We start from the raw sequence: 16,800 nt of genomic DNA, 5'->3' as shown, positions 1-16,800 counted from the left end.
TGTCCTTGAAATTTTTTTTATCCTAATCTCAAATTTATTTATTTTTATTATTTGAACCGCGATAAATGTTTAGCTACTGCACTAAATACAATCATGAATGATATACCATATATATAACATAGTATTTGTGTATATATTTATATACATTACTATCACTATTATCACGTGGTTTAAAAAAAAAGAGGGAATAAGTGGTTATTTAAACTTATATTTGTATTATATAGACTTAGATACATTACACACACATATATATATACACATATATAAATATGAATATATATATATATGCAATACAAACAAGTACATTTACACACGACACGTCACTGTAGTCACGTGATGACGCGATTTATAAAGTCTGTTGGGGACCGGCCGGTTCAACATTTCTGTCCCAGCTTTCAAACTCACAACATCTATATATGTACATATATATATGTAAATATACAAATACATAAAAAAAAAGAAATTTTTTTCCGAAAAATTTTATTAAGTTTAAAAATAAATAACAGTAAATATTGAGTTTTTTGGGAAAATAAATATTTTGTAAACAGAAAAAGAAGTGAATTTTAAAAGAGTGATTTGAAGATTTAAAAAAAAGGCGGGTTGTTTTTTTGTTGAAAACAAGTTTGAATAAGCAGGCAAGACGACCGGGAGCAGATTATACTCGGATCTTAATTTCGCGGATCTGAATTTCCGATAGAACCCCCCCGCGATGGACAGATGGGATTATTATCGCAATGGTATGTTTTACTTATTTGTTTATTGTTCTTAATTTTTTTAAATTGGACGTGGTATAGAAAACGGAACGTTAGTTTTATTGCCTAATTAACTCTAATAAAAAGTGGGTAAAATATTTTTATTGTTTCATATACTTTTTTTAAATATTTTACGCGGTATTTTTTAAAATTAAATACTCAAAACATAATATTTATGTATATACATTTATATATACATATAAATTTTTTTTTTCTTCCAAGTATATGAGTGCAACATGTAATGATATATCGTAAAAATATAATGTAATATTTAATATTTTATGATTAAATCGTTAAGTATCGATTTCAAGACGGTTGAATGAGCTCACGAATTATATTCATATATATAAACGAAAAGAAATTTGATCTTTTTTGTCTACGATAATAACAATAATAATAATTATAATAATAATATTATTATTATTATTTTTCCGTTCATTTAGAGTCAATGACCTTTGTAAAAATTTAAATGGATGTAAATAGCACAGATGTCAAAATAAAAAATAGGAAGAACGAAAAAAAAAAAAAACAGATAAATAAATAATAAGAAGTGAATAATTTGCATAAATATGAAGATAGCGATCGCGATAAATTTCGGCTACAGAAGGAAAAGAGTTAAATCGGTAGCGAGATAGTAAGTCAGTGAGGTATTTATTAGAAGACGATTGTGAGAATTGTTGTTATGTAGTTTGGATTTTAAAATTTTCTAAGCACGAAGACATGTTGGTACCAAGCGGAACAGCATTATTTTATCATACGTATATGAGGAGACTTAGTTGAATCCATGATGTGAATGGAAATCAATACTTTTCTCTTTTGAGGTCGGTCGATGCACTTATTTTTTTAAAAAAATGACAAGTTCTACTTTTTTGTTAGAAAAAAAAATTTACCGCGCTCGTTAAGTAGGTGAAATATAATATTTTGAATCAAAAGCTGGCTTTGATTTTTTGAAGGGATAAAAAAGTTATTTGTGGAGAATTTCGTAATTTTGAGATATTAAACTATTAAAAACCGGTAGATTGGATTTTTAAAAAATATATATGTATAATGTATATAGATAATGATTTTATCAAAATATGAGATCGATTAAAGTTAAAAATCGATTTATAGACTTTTTATTTCGAGATATTGTTTTTTTTTTAAATCGGTACTACAAATTTTGATAATTTTGATACGAAAATTTTCAAATTTTAATCGATATTCCGATTCGAAAATTTTCATTATTATGATTATTTAAAAAAAATAATTATATGAATTCAAATAACATTTCGTTTATTAAAAATTATTTGAGAATTAAAATAAAAAACAAAAACAAATTTTTAAATGCAAACGGAAATAAATAATAAAAAAAGGTCGAATTGATCGTTTTAAAAAGCTTTTGATATTTCAAATGGTATAGAGGAGTATAATAATGAATAATTTATACTATCAAGTCATACGATTCAATTGTTTCAAGCGTTCGAGTATTGTTTGTGCACCGCATTTTGCGTTTTCGTACATCATTTATCATTTACCTTTTAATTATCATTAATTATAATTTATAAATCAATTGTTTTGATTGTTTACTTTCTCAACCTTGTCTAAATTTATTTTTTATACGCAGCAAAAATTCGTTTAAACATTCTATTAGTATTATTAATTACAGTTAAAACTTTAAATTTAAATCGTTGCGCAGTCTTAAAAAATTATCATCACCTGTATAATGATAATAATTGAATGACAATTAAATAATATAAGCATTTGACGTCATCACTTTATTAGTTGCCCCCTGATAGTAAGAAAATTAAATCCAATAAAAAAAAAAATATATATATATATATTTATATATACACATGCATATTAATATTTATTTACATTACTTATCAGTTGTTTTTTAAAATTATTATTTTTTTTTCAATGTCAAATTTTAAAAAATTTATTTAAAATTAAAAAAAAAAATTTTAAATAAATGTCGGGCATTGATTGAAGAAAACAAAATAAGAAATAATAATAATAACAACAGGTAACCTGCAGTCACTATATGACAGCCCGAGTATCACTACGAAAAATTATCAAGTATGATTTAAATTTCATTGTTTATTAAATCCTTATCAATTAACTCTCAGATATTTTGTTTATTTTTGTCATCATTCAAGTTTAATAAAACAAATTTTGTCATTAATTCGCAAACTCATCGATTTTGACAATTGTATAATCATGGGATACTTAAAAAAATCCACACATGGTCAAATTTTAAGGGAATGAGACCCTTAAGTTTTTAAGGGGTCAAGAACTTTTCACTGATACCAAATTAAATTTGTTTAGTTTTTATTTTCATAGAGACATGCCATGGACTAAATTGTTCTAATTCTCTCTTAATAATATAGATAACAACTATGTATATTTAGTGATATTCAGCTAGACTCAGTAATAAAATAATTAAAATATCAATTTATTTAAAGAAAATAAGTACTATCATATTTTTTTTCGCACGCAATTTAAATGTAATTCGAATGATATAAATAAGTTGATTTATCTCGATACTTGGCAATAAAAAGAGTTGAAAGGCACAAATTCCAGTTATGATCTTGAAAAAGATACCAAATTTAATAACATTAACTGATTCTATCATAGAGACATGGCTGGATGAAAATTTACTTTATTCTCTTAATAATAATAATTAATAATTAATAATAATAATAACAATCATAATAAAAAATGTGAAATCGACCTCGTAAATAAATTGCATTAAATATGAACATTGTATAAATAATGACAATTGCAATAAAAAGAAAAAATAACAAAAGAAATAAATAAATAAAGAATTATTACCGGTTAATATTAAGCAAGGTGACAGAGTTATAAACAATTTTCACGATGCAATAATAAAATATTTTATCGCGTATAATGCTTATTGCTATTATTTTATTATCAACATCCTTATCTCTAAAAATAATTATTATTTTTTATCAAAAGCACGTGTAAGTTTGTATTTAATATGATTCATTCATTTATTTTATCATCATTTATTTACGTTTGCAAAAAAATGTTACAATATTTACTGACAATATACTCACGTTTGTACGGAATGTTATTAATTTTAGAATTCGTATCAAATTACTTGAATTATTGAAAGTTATTTTGATGATTTATGGACCGTTTTACTTTTAAACAAATCGGAACAGTAGTTTTTGAAAGGTTCCCATAAATTTTTACATAAATTCAATAATTTAAGAGATAAGGTAAGAGACCTAGTACCCGATCAGGGAACTATTACCCGATCACTCCATGTATTTGTATATCTATATTTACTAAATTCAATTAAATATAGACATAAAAATACATGAGTGATCGGGTACTAGGTCTCTTACCTTATACAAAAAAAAAAAATTTCAAAGTTTTTTCAATAGTAATTAAAAAAATTTTTATACACCTTTGTTTCTGGAATTATCAGGAGACACTAGGGTGCTTCGTTTGAAACGAACATTTTTTATTTAGCTGATACAAGAAAATTTTGTTATTTATGTTAAAAAAAAATTCCCTGAAAATTTTAGCTCTTAATTTTGATTTTAAGTACTTCCTTTCAAGCATCAAAGTTTTTCCATTTAAAAAGCGTGTAAATCGAATAACTTTTTTTTTAAATTGCTATAACTTGGCCGGATTTTAAGCTATCGTTTTGAAATCAGTTTTTATTTGTAGAGTATTTGTTGCTTTTAAAGGTCTATACAACGATTTTGCTCTAACTCGATCAGTGTTGATTGTATCAGCGCCGAAAGTCAATTTTCCACTCTTTTCATATATTTTTGTTAATAGTGAAAAAACGGTTGATCTCACGAAAAATATGTATAGTATCAATCTTTTAGGAAATTTTGTCCTTCGCAAAATCGTTGGTCACACTTATATTGCTAAAAGGCGATGTTAATAAGATACGAGCAGTTGAAAATTTACAGTAAAAAAGATTTGTAAGCTTAATATAGTACAAATTTTTTTTAATGTAAAGGTGAAACTGCTCGTATCTTATAACCAATGCACTTTAGCAGTATAAATGTGATGAACAATTTTGTAGAGGACAAAATTTCCTAAAAGATTAGTCCTACGCATATATTTCGTAGAGCTGCTTTTTCACTATTAATAAAAATATATGAAAAAATTAAAAAATTTACTTTCGGAGCTGATACAATTAACATAGATCGAATTAGAGCAAAATCGTTGTATAGACTTTTAAAAAGCAACAAATACTCTACAAATAAAAACTGGTTTCAAAACGATAGCTTAAAATCCGGCCAAGTTATAGCAATTTAAAAAACAAGTTATTCGATTTACACGCTTTTTAAATGGAAAAACTTTGATGCTTGAGAGGAAGTACTTAAAATCAAAATTAAGAGCTGAAATTTTCAGGGAATTTTTTTCTCAACCTAAACAACAAAATTTTCTTGTACCAGCTACTAAAAAAAAATGTTCGTTTCAAACGAAGCATCATAGGAGATACGATAGTATCTCGCGCCAAGTACACGCTAAAACACATGTATATGTGTGAGTGTGTATAGTGCGAGCCTACTGTGTCTCTTTACCGTAGACCGAACGATATTTGGCTCTCATTTTTTAAAATTTTTCTAAAAAAAAATTTTTTAGAAAATTCGGATTTTATTCGAAAAATAATTGATTCCAAAACTACTTGACCATTGCTTACAAAATTAAACTGACCATAGACTTCGATACACTATTAAATTTTCCCTAAATAAAGTATATTTTCAATCATTTATACGCTATACAATAAATAAAACACCCATATTTCTTACATCCGTCAAATTCAAACCTCGTTAATAAAAATAATTTTTCGACACTGAGAGAAAAAATCGGTTTTCTGAACTAAGGCATCGTAGTTCACAGACGACTCAGCTATTGAAGTCAGTTTCAGTAACTAATACGCCACAGTAAAGTGCTCTACGACTTCATAGTCGTTCTTAATATTTTTAGTTACATATACTAAGATAGCAATAATGAACATAACTAGTTTAGGGAAAGTTTTTATTACTATCAGTTTAAAGTTAACATAACTATAATTTATATTGTAGTAAGCAATTTATTCTTAGTCTAATAAACATTAAGATTATTGTGATGTTAATAATGTACACTTAGTTCTTCAGATCATTTATAATAGTAGCAATAAGTATTTGTGTCTAGATGTACACACTAGAAAATCGAACTTTCTGCGAATGTACTATTTTGACTCATTGTAACTAAACATTCATAGTTACCATTGCCATAATTTAGTATTGCAAGAAACAAAATTATTTAGCGATCTGTAGTGCAAATTTTGTTTTATTGTTACTGAATTCTTTTTTCTTTAATAGCCAACATTTATATGATAAATACAGAAATTTTTTTTTCTATTACATTAAATGTACTTGATGTTTTTCTATTATTACAAAAATTATTTTAGGAAACATTATTGTTAAACATTAATGTCATAATGTAATTTAGTACATACTATATTACAATAAAAAATGATACTAGTCACTCTGTCAAATAACAGAGAAATACTAATGCCAGAATCGTTCTCAAGCTTGGAATATAATACTTCTGAAATAAATTTCTTACCAGGGACACTACAAAAGGTGGGCGCGATCTAGTGGCGAGCACCGAACTACTCCCAATGCTGTTGCCTTGCTCTGGTGACTTCTCTCTCCTCCATATAGATGTTTTCTCCCAAGAAATTTATCCCTTAGTTTAAGCAACTATTCTGTTTTGGTTGGAGCATAAAAAGTTCTTGCGTTAAATAATAATACTCATTCCGAGATATTTTATTTTCTTTAAACAAAAAAGTGCAGATTGCTACAAAAAACTATTACATCTTGCTTCAAAAAAATATCTAATATTAAGAAATAAAAACTTCTGTAACATGTAAAAATTTATCTTGAATTTTTATCTCGAATCGAAATATTTTTTTTCAAGTAAACATATTCTCACGCTTAAATCGAAAAATTTTTACTTATTTAAAGAGTTTTAATTTCTTATTATAGGAGATATGTTTTGTAGCAAGATATGTTAGTTTTTAGTAACAATTGCATTTTTTAGTTTGAAGAAAATAAATTTTCTCAGAATAACTACTATTTTTTTAACGCGAGAATTTTTGTATGCTTCAACCAAAAAAAAAAAAAAAAAAAAAAGTTGTTTAAGCTAAAAGGAAAATTTATTGGGAAAAAAGATATAAATTATCTTGATTGATTTTCATTTTAATAAATAATTCCGAATTGATTGACAACAAAAAATTTTTACACGCCCTTTTGGTACAAAAAAATATTTTTTTTTTCACTTTTTTAATCGATCTTCACATTTTTAACAATTCGGAATTGCTAAGCAAAAAAAATGTTTGATACGCTTCTTTGGCTCAGCAGAACCAATAAGGTGTTTATTTTGCAGTACGCACTTTTGGCATTAGGATCGGAATTTATAGCTAGGGAAACTAAATATTAAGGATATCCATAACTATATTCTCCTTTGAATTTTTTTTTACAGTTGATTATTAGTCAGCAGAAATATTCTATAATTATTAAATTAACTGGAAATTGGTTGTTTAGACGACTAAGATGAAATAGTACGGTTGATACTTTTGTCAGTAGTAAAAGAAACTAAATAAATGCAGTTCTATGAAACGACGACTAAACTCTTAGTTGAGTCAACTATTAAAATTATTTCTACCAACTATCATACAGTCACTAAGCTAACATAGTTTCTGTATCTATATTATGTTAATCGACCCAATGATAAAGGTAATATTGTGTTCACTACTAAGTCTTGATTTAAAAAGATTGAAGTTTTGTAGTGACTATAATGAGGCAAAAATAGTTTCTTAAGATTAGTTAATGTAACTATTTTTTCGTGCTGATTCACACTAGTATATAGTTCCAGTAACAATAAAAATTGGTTAAGGAGACTATATTTTTATATCTGTCGCTGAATAGTTCAGGTTACTAAGCACTTTTCTCTCAGTGGACGTAATAAAATTGTTTTAACTATATAATTTGTAACGTTTTTTTTTAGAAACAAAAAATAAATCAAAGACATTAAAACGATAAAAAGTATGCAATAAATAATTAATTTGTGTTATAGGCATAACGTTATTAAATATTTAATAAACATAATACAATAGAGAAGACATTATACCCATTTATTGATTCTGAGCATCAAATTATTATTGAGTACATAATAATAAACAAGACACGAAAAAAAAAAAGAAAAAAAACTAATATGTTTATATGTATAAAAATAATAACTGAATAAATACGAAAATAGTTATATAAAAAGGGATAATCAGGATATTAAACACGGGGGGCCAGAAAAAAAGAAAAGCGGTGGACTTTATTAGGGTCATTTAGGGTAATGTACATTGTATGTACATTACGATCTATATGAAGTATAAGTGACGTAATTTATAACGCTATAAATAATATACAAGTATATTTTCTTTATTATCTACTCTCATTAATTTTTTATTTATATGTAGAGGAAAGACGGGCGGCACGAGACCGGGTGGGTTAAACGCACCACCCCAAAAATTTGGTAAAAATTTTTTTTAATCGACATGTACGACTTTCATCATAATTTTTGTACAATTTTGACATTTCTAAAGTATATTTTCAAAATATATTTTTTTTTTTCAGAAATTTGTTTGTGGGCTCAATGTATTGTTGGGCTCAATGTATTGTTAGTCACAAAAAATATATACGGTTTCTTGTTCACTATATTTAAATTTTAAATAAGTTATTTATCTTCAATAATTTTGTTTACTTGTCATTTTTATTTATTAACAATATTGCAAATCTTTTTTTTTTATTTAGATTAGACATAAACAATTTAGCCATTTTTTTTAAATGAAAGAAAAAGACATTTTTTTACTTTTTTTTTTTTGGGTGGTCCGTTTTTCTCACCCAGGAAAAAATTTTTTTTCAATGGCAACTGGTAATTTGGTTTAATGACTCCTAATGAAAGTCAAAAAACCCTGACCCTATTCAAATGTACAAAAATCCATTACTTCCTTGGCGGCCCCATTTTGCTCGCCCTTCCTCTATTACTTTATTATAATTGTTATATTTTTTTATTTATTTATCTTTCAATCAAAGAATTAAGTATATATTTTTTCTAACAGTAATTTGTAAAACGGAAATGATCAAGACGACTGTCGAATATTGTAAATATATATTGTTTAATTCAATGTCAATGTATTACTTGTCCTTCTATTTTACCTTGATCAGTTTTTTTTTTTTTTTTTTTCTTGTGAACAATAAAAATTTTCAGTATTCCGCTACTTGCATCCGTAAATAAATTATTGGAAATAATAAATAGTTGACAAGAAATTGGAGTATTAATTATTTGAATAATATCACGGTCGTAGACACTGAAGTGACTCATTGTCACGAGTGACCTTGATTGGAACGAAGTGTGGTAATTTGTCAGATGAGAAAATTACATTACTTATTATTATTACTGGGGAGTAAACTGTTGCACATGATTGTCATTTACAATTGTTTTTTTTTTTTTTTTTTTTTTTTTTTCAATACTAATAAATTTAATAAGCTATCCATTATCTTTTTAACTCATAGTAAACATGATTCTTAAAAATTTATAAACAATTTTGAAGAAATAATTGTTTATTTATTAATAAATACGAAAGATTTCTTTATGATTAAAACTTGTAATAATTAATTTTTAGTCAGTTTCTAAAATGAGGATGAAGTTTTTTTTTTTAAATGATAACGAAAAAGTTTTCATTTTTTATTTAAACTTGAACTCGAAATCTGATTTTTATATTAAATGTCACAGGTAGTGATTTCTTTTTCTGTAAATTTAATTTAAAATTATAAAAAATATCCGCAGCATGAACCAGGGATCTTCAAGTAAACCCGATTAGTAAAACCTAAATCGACTTTGCCACCACCGCACTGATAGATGGATTTCGTATTAGTACTTAAGAAACGATTTTTTAATAGTTAAGAAATCATGCCTTAAGAAATGATTTCTTAACTATCAAGAAATCATTTCTTAAATAGTAAAAAATATTTGTTAAATACAAAAAAATGATGTTTAAGAAATTATTTCTTAAATACTAAGAAATCTTTTTTAAATGCTAAGAAATCCTTCTATCCGTGCGCGCATTTTACGGCACTAAATAAATTATTATTAAATTAGAGATTTGAAAATCTTAGACGAACAGGACTGTCGGAGCTGTGTAAATGACAATGGGTTTTTTTTTATCAGCCAGCCTTTACTTCCCTGATTAAAAATTCCGATTGAAACCGCTGAATTCCGATTGAATCCGATTGAAATCAGATAGACTTTCAATCGGAATTCATTGATTTCAATCGGAGTATTTAATCAGGGTTAAGTGATCAAAAATTGATACATATAATACATATAATTGAACTTAAAAAATAGACACATAATTTATTTAAGATTTTAAAAAGTTTCCGCATACTGAAAAAAAGATTTATTTGAGTCGACTAAGATTTATTCAAGACAAAGATATCATATATTTGGATATGGCTAAATAAATATTTAATTGTGAGAAAGAAATAATATATTTGAGCAATTTAATTGCGTGAAATAAGTGATTTATTTGTGGTAAAGAAATGATCCAATTGCTGCAAATAAATATAAGCTGGCCCATGTGTTTCAAATGTATGTTAAGTATCGCCAAATTTTCCATTATTTGTCACAAATTTAATATCTTTACCACAAATATATCATTTATTCACATATTTTAGTCAAACTTAATAATTACTTGAATCAACTGTCATATTTAGTTGAACCAAATATATTTATTTGTCATAAAGAAATATTTAAAAAAAGCCATAAATAAATTGATTTATTTGGAATGAATATTTCTTTTTTTCAGTGTACTTTCAAAAATTCAAATAAATTAATAGCGAGAGGATAAATTTAAAACGAAATTTAATTTGTTAGCAATGTTTAAGTAAATCCATATAATAATGAATTAATATTAAAATAAAAATACTGAGCTCATAATCAACTCGATAACAATTAATTTTATTGATTATTTATTAATCTATGTTGATAAATCCGACATTTTTAGTTCCCGCTGTTGAAAGTTACTAAATATACATTAAACTCATAAGATTTAATGTCCGGTTTGTCATCTATAAAACCTTCAATCTATTTATATAACGTAATTTATAAAATAATTGTTTATTCAATTTTGATACTTTTAAAATAAATCTCAAAGTAAGTTTATTTTTCTTTAATTATATTCCTTCTTAATATTTTCTCAATCGCACTGACGCGCAGTTGCATTAATTAAAACACTTGATTTTATTATAAAAAATAAAAATCTCCGATTATAAAAAACTTATTGTTTTATTCTGAATATTTTATAATATACATTATTGATTTCTTACATTAATTGTATAAAGTATTCAATTAAATCGATATGTAAGTGAAACTAAAATTCTTATTTTCTGTAATATTTTGTTTATTTTATATCAAAATTTATTTGTTTAATGCCTATCAAAGTAACTGTTTAAATAATTTTTCTCATTAAACCGAGAAATCACAAATATTGCTAGCAATAAATAAAAGTTTGCATTACAATAATTCAAGTCTCTGCCAAAGAGGTCGTTATATATTAAAACCAAATTTTGTATAATTTTATTGGTCCTACAATTATTCAATAAAACAAATTATTTTATTTTTGATTTTGTTAATAAAGGTCCCAGTACATGGGTGGAAAAATTCCCAATGGCCGCAGGTTCAAGGCAGAGTCCGGTGAACATCGAAACGGACCGTGCAGAATCTGATCACGAGGCACTTAGCAGTAAACCGCTGCGTTGGAAATATCCGTCAACTGCTTCAAAAAAACTTGTTAATCCTGGTTATTGTTGGAGAGTTGATTGCGACGGTGATGGAACTTGTACGTCTATCATTTAATTTATTTTATCCAATTTTATAATTTATTTTTATTTTATTTTATGGCCCACTCGCTATGATTCAGATCACTTGTGAATATTTTCATTAACTTATTAATTTTTTTCCCAATTACTATAATTTTTAATTTTAATATTGAAGACCACAAAAAACAAAATTAATTTATCAAAGTTTGGGTGTTTGAGTCAAATTCAACCGAGCGCGATAATTCAAAAATTCAAAAAAAAAATTTTTTTTTCTTTTGATTTTTGATTATATTATTTTTTTTTTTAGTTTTGAGTGGAGGACCACTAATGGATGATGTTTATAAATTAGAACAGTATCATTGTCATTGGGGATGTAGTGATTCCCGAGGTTCTGAGCATACAGTAGACGGTCAAGCATTTGCTGGCGAGGTAAATTAATTATTCTCACTCAAATTAATTTACTATCCTTTCACATTAATTACAGCATTAGAAACTACTCATTAAATATTTTATTTTTTTTTTGTTAAATAAAATAAAAATGTAAATCATTTATATGGTCTTCAGATGTAGATTTATTGAAACTCATTACACGTCGACCCGGTTTAGAATCGCGGTCATATTTTATTCAACTAGTCACGTTTATTGTTTATTTTATTTTTTTGCTTTTAATATTTGCTACTTGAATATTTAAAAACAGAATAAGAATTAAGTGCATGGAATTTAAAGTTTTTTTTAAATGGAGCCGAGTTGAGAAAAAATGATTTAAAAAAAAAAATAGAAATTAATTACTAGCTAAGCCAATTATGATATCTATTATCGAGTAAATTACCAATGGGCGAGTACGCAACAACACAACAATTGTAGATAATTTAGTAATTTTTTTTTTTTGCCAATTAAAAGATTATTATTTTTATTTATTTCTTTTTTTTTTTTTTAGTTACATTTGGTACATTGGAATACTACTAAGTATCGTACATTTAATGACGCTGCCAAAGCACCTGATGGTTTGGCAGTACTTGGAGTTTTTCTCAAGGTCAGTAAAAAAAAAAATTAAAAAAAAAATGATCATAAATAATGTAAACTTGTGCGACGTAATAAAAAAAAAGAATTCTAAAAATTACATAAGGAAATATAAAATTGAATAATAAAAAGAAAAATTATTGCGTTATTAGATAATTGATAATTTAAAGTATCGATATGACATAAATTTATGTAAATGTATTTATACAAAGAATTTAACTTTAGAGTTTGACCTATTGCATAAACATAAATACAACATGAATATCTACACAGTTAATTTAATGAAAAAAAAAAAAAAATATCTTATCAGGTTGGAAAAACTCATGAAGAAATGGACAAAATAGCTCGTATGCTACCGTATGTTTCGCACAAAGATGAAATTGTTGACGTTATCGAACCTATCGATCCCAGTAAACTTCTTCCTGGTAATTATTTTTATTTACATAACAATCGCTTTATAATTAACAATGCCTACAATTAAAAAAAAAAAAAAAAAAAAATGTAAATACCACGACCGGGATTCGAACCGCGAACCTCAGAGTTGTTTAAATTTACTTTGTTTAAAGTTCGGATTCCGGTTATTAAATTGTTATTTTATTAAAATTAATAAATAATAATTAACAATTAACATAAATATTAACAATAGTTCGCGGTGGACGTGCGGGTAGATGCGTTAATCCGTGCATGAGATGGGCAGACAAAATCATGCGACAGGATAATAAATGTGGCTTTCAAGGTTGGTGATGGTACACTAATAATTATTCATTACACGGCTTACACTAACAAACAATTTATCAACTAATTAATCAATTAATTAGTAAAATTATTAAATTGCAGTATTGAGAAAAAATAGTATCTTAGATGTCACTAGTTGTCTGCGATATGTTATATAATGAATGCTCAAAATTAAAACGCCGTTAGATTTCTAAAGTCAGCGTCATGCAATCGTAAATATTCTGATAATTTGTCATTGAAAAAAACCAATGTTTATTCATTTTTTTTAGCTTTCAACAATTTAGCTATTCCATGTTTGATCTATTTAGCATACATTAAAGTAGTTTCTAAAGTTATAATCATATAAATTAATTATATATTAACTAACAAATGTCAAATGAACGTGGAATCGCGGTGATACCCCGTGAGCGCGACCAAACTAGACAGTGAAATTTTATTCTCAACGTTGCCACTATGGCAATTAATACTAATATGGATGTCATATATTGTCAGTAGATTTGGCAACGCTGTAGGAAAGTTAGTTACATTTAAAAATAAAGTCATAAACTTAAGATGACGTATGATGATAATCTACATTACAGTCGTTAGCTATTAAATTTAAGGTGCATGTGCAAACTAGATCATTTTTTTTTTTTGCGAGTTATGCCCTGATTAAGAGAAATGATCCGAAACGATTTGCAATGTTAAATGCCCTTAAGAAGGGTGATTCAAAAGTATTCAGAAGCATTAAAAAGTATTTCAAATTTTTTTTTTCTAATCGTTTTGAATCGTTTCTTTTAATAAGGGTGGAGCTTTGAGTAAAGGTGAGTTCACCTCAAACCTATCGAACATTTTGATAACTTGAATTATAGAGTAGGGATATGTCACGCCCATTTTTGTCAAATTTCGAGATAGAAGGAATGCAGTAGTGCTTTAAGAAAATTTAAACATTGCATCCGACCAATCAGAAATGATCCGTGTTTTATGAAAAAGTATATGAGGTTGATGTTAGCATTTAACAACGTTTAATTTGAGCATGTATATATTATATCAAATACATTTTTTTAAGCGTAAGAATTTTTGCGCTAAAAATTGTTTTTATTGCGATCACTTAGTACAAAAATTTTTAAGACTAAAAAAAAATGATTTTAAATAGAACACTAGCTTAACTCAAGTAATTTCGGTTAAAATTAATAAACTTTTTTGAAATTTGAATTCAAAATTTTCTTCGTATAAAAATTTATTTCTTCGAGTTAAGAAACTGAAAATTTATTGACCTTAAAAGATTATTTTTTTTCTCTGTGTTATGTTTTTTTTTTTAAATCATCCATTGTATAAATTTTTTTCAACAGACGACAATGGATACTGGACATACTTGGGCTCATTGACAACTCCGCCATGTAATGAAAGTGTCACTTGGGTTTTATTTAAAAAATATATCGAGGTCTCCCATCATCAATTAAACATCTTCCGTAATCTAAGAAAATTTCCGCGTGGTGAGGAATGTCCTTGTCATGAAAATCATGGAGTGGTAATTAAAAATTTTATTTAAGAAAAAAAAAAATAATGAAATTTTCCAACAATAAATTTTTTTTTTTAATTACAGGTAATCAATAACTTCCGTCCACCACTTCCGCTTGGTAATCGTGTGCTTCGTGAATGTGGAAGTTTTTAATTTTTTTACTTATTAATTAATTAATCAATTAATTGATTTTTAAAAAAAGCATTGGGAATTTTTTTTATGCACCTATTGTAATCATTAACCATCACGGGGGGTTAATCATAATAATAATTAATATTAATTTTAAAAAATATATAAAGTTAGAATTATTTAGTATTTTTGAGATTAGATTGTTAATCACTGTGTTGTGAGTTTATTTGCATATAAAAATAATATTTTTTGATGAAACTTACTGTTGCGTAATGAATATATATCTAATTAATTAATTATTTTAATATATTAAATATATTTCTTTATACAAAATATTGAAGTGGCTTTTAAACAAAAATTATTAAACATTTAAAAATGTGCTTATATAAATAGATAAATATATATGTAGTATTTGATAGCAAGCTTTTTATGTAGTATATACAAATATATGGTTTGATATGATGTTCACTGTGATTATTAGAATAAAAAATATTTATCATAAAAATGATTTATTTGACCTTTGATTTTTATTTATTTTTGAAAAAAAAATATATATTTTATGCAAAATGTAAACATGATGGACATGTAAGGACATGTAGAGAGTTCATCGTAACGCAATGATAAGTTATATATGTATGTAAGAACGCGATTTAATATTTAACAAACATGGGAAGTCCCTGCAAAACCGGTTTATGCCCGGCAATTGATGATGCCTGGGGTTACTACACTCAGACAAGTGTTTCAATGCCTTTCACCTATTCTTGTTTTAGTGCTTTTATTATTATTATTATTACTATTATTATTATTATTATTATTATTATTATTATTATTATTAATTTCCAGACTACAGATCTGTCTATTTTTAAATATTTTTATTATTTGCCGCGTGATTATTTGAATTTAAAAAATAAAAAAATTGATTTATGGTTTTAATGTAAAAATAGACGTGTTAAATTGTTGACGTCTGGTCTCAAAGTAATTTAATTATCAGAATGTTTAGTATTGACACAGGAATTGAGGTGTGACTGTTTATTAATGAATTGTAAATATTATCACGTATGTCATGTCTTTATTTAATTAATCAATGAGAAAGTAATGGAAAACTACGTTTTGACTTTGTCTTAATAATACCAATTAGTTGATGAAAAATCTGTAGAAGCTTTTTTTTCTTTTAAATAAAATTAAAAAAAAACTTGAGATACATTTAATTTGAAATTCTAAAAAATGCCCGCAGCCTGAATTTAAACCAATTATCTTTAAATAAACCCGATTAGTGAAACCTATATCGACTAAAAACACCACAGCCCATCTTACGGCACTGAATAAATTATTATATGATAGATTTTCAAATTTTAGATTAAATTAGTCACTTTCGGCTTAACCGCACGGCGCCGGGATCGAACCCATGCTCTGAATGACTAAACTCGTGAATATTTCTGACACAACCTGACCCAGAGTTTGACACCTGACCCATTTGGCCACTGTCATTTGAAAGAATCGAGCATTTAATTTCTATTTGAGTGTAATCACAAGTGCTATCATTCCCACAAAATATATATTTACAAATTTCGGTACAATGTATAGCGTTAATTGATAAATAAGAGTAAGAATAAAAAAAAAATATAAGAAAATGCACATGCAGACAATAAATAAGAGGGACATGTGAAAAGTGGACCTCTTGGAATGCTAGCAGTCATTAAACAGGACAGTCGAAGCTGATGTGTAAATGATAATTCTTTTTTTTTTTTTTAGCCAGCCTTTATTTTAGTCATAAAAA

The 16,800-nt window shown here is 26.1% G+C and overlaps 1 protein-coding gene across 2 annotated transcripts; it reads left to right on the top strand.

The window, feature by feature from the left end:
* The first annotated feature begins 373 nt into the window (after positions 1 to 373).
* LOC130673734 (carbonic anhydrase 2) lies at positions 374 to 15,165 on the top strand. Of its 2 annotated transcripts, XM_057478903.1 has the most exons (8): positions 374 to 737; positions 11,458 to 11,658; positions 11,946 to 12,067; positions 12,576 to 12,671; positions 12,969 to 13,083; positions 13,305 to 13,394; positions 14,725 to 14,903; positions 14,979 to 15,165. In XM_057478903.1, exons 1-8 carry the CDS (start codon positions 710 to 712, stop codon positions 15,045 to 15,047), a joined length of 900 nt encoding a protein of 299 aa, XP_057334886.1. In that variant the 5' UTR covers positions 374 to 709; the 3' UTR covers positions 15,048 to 15,165. The 2 variants fall into 2 exon arrangements, with proteins under 2 accessions (XP_057334886.1, XP_057334887.1); XM_057478904.1 differs by lacking the exon at positions 13,305 to 13,394 and having other exon boundaries at positions 377 to 737.
* Positions 15,166 to 16,800: the final 1,635 nt, after the last annotated feature.

This window comes from Microplitis mediator, chromosome 8 (assembly GCF_029852145.1).
Source record: "Microplitis mediator isolate UGA2020A chromosome 8, iyMicMedi2.1, whole genome shotgun sequence".
NCBI classification, from domain to species: Eukaryota; Metazoa; Arthropoda; class Insecta; order Hymenoptera; family Braconidae; genus Microplitis; species Microplitis mediator.
This window is presented reverse-complemented; position numbering and strand designations above follow the sequence as displayed.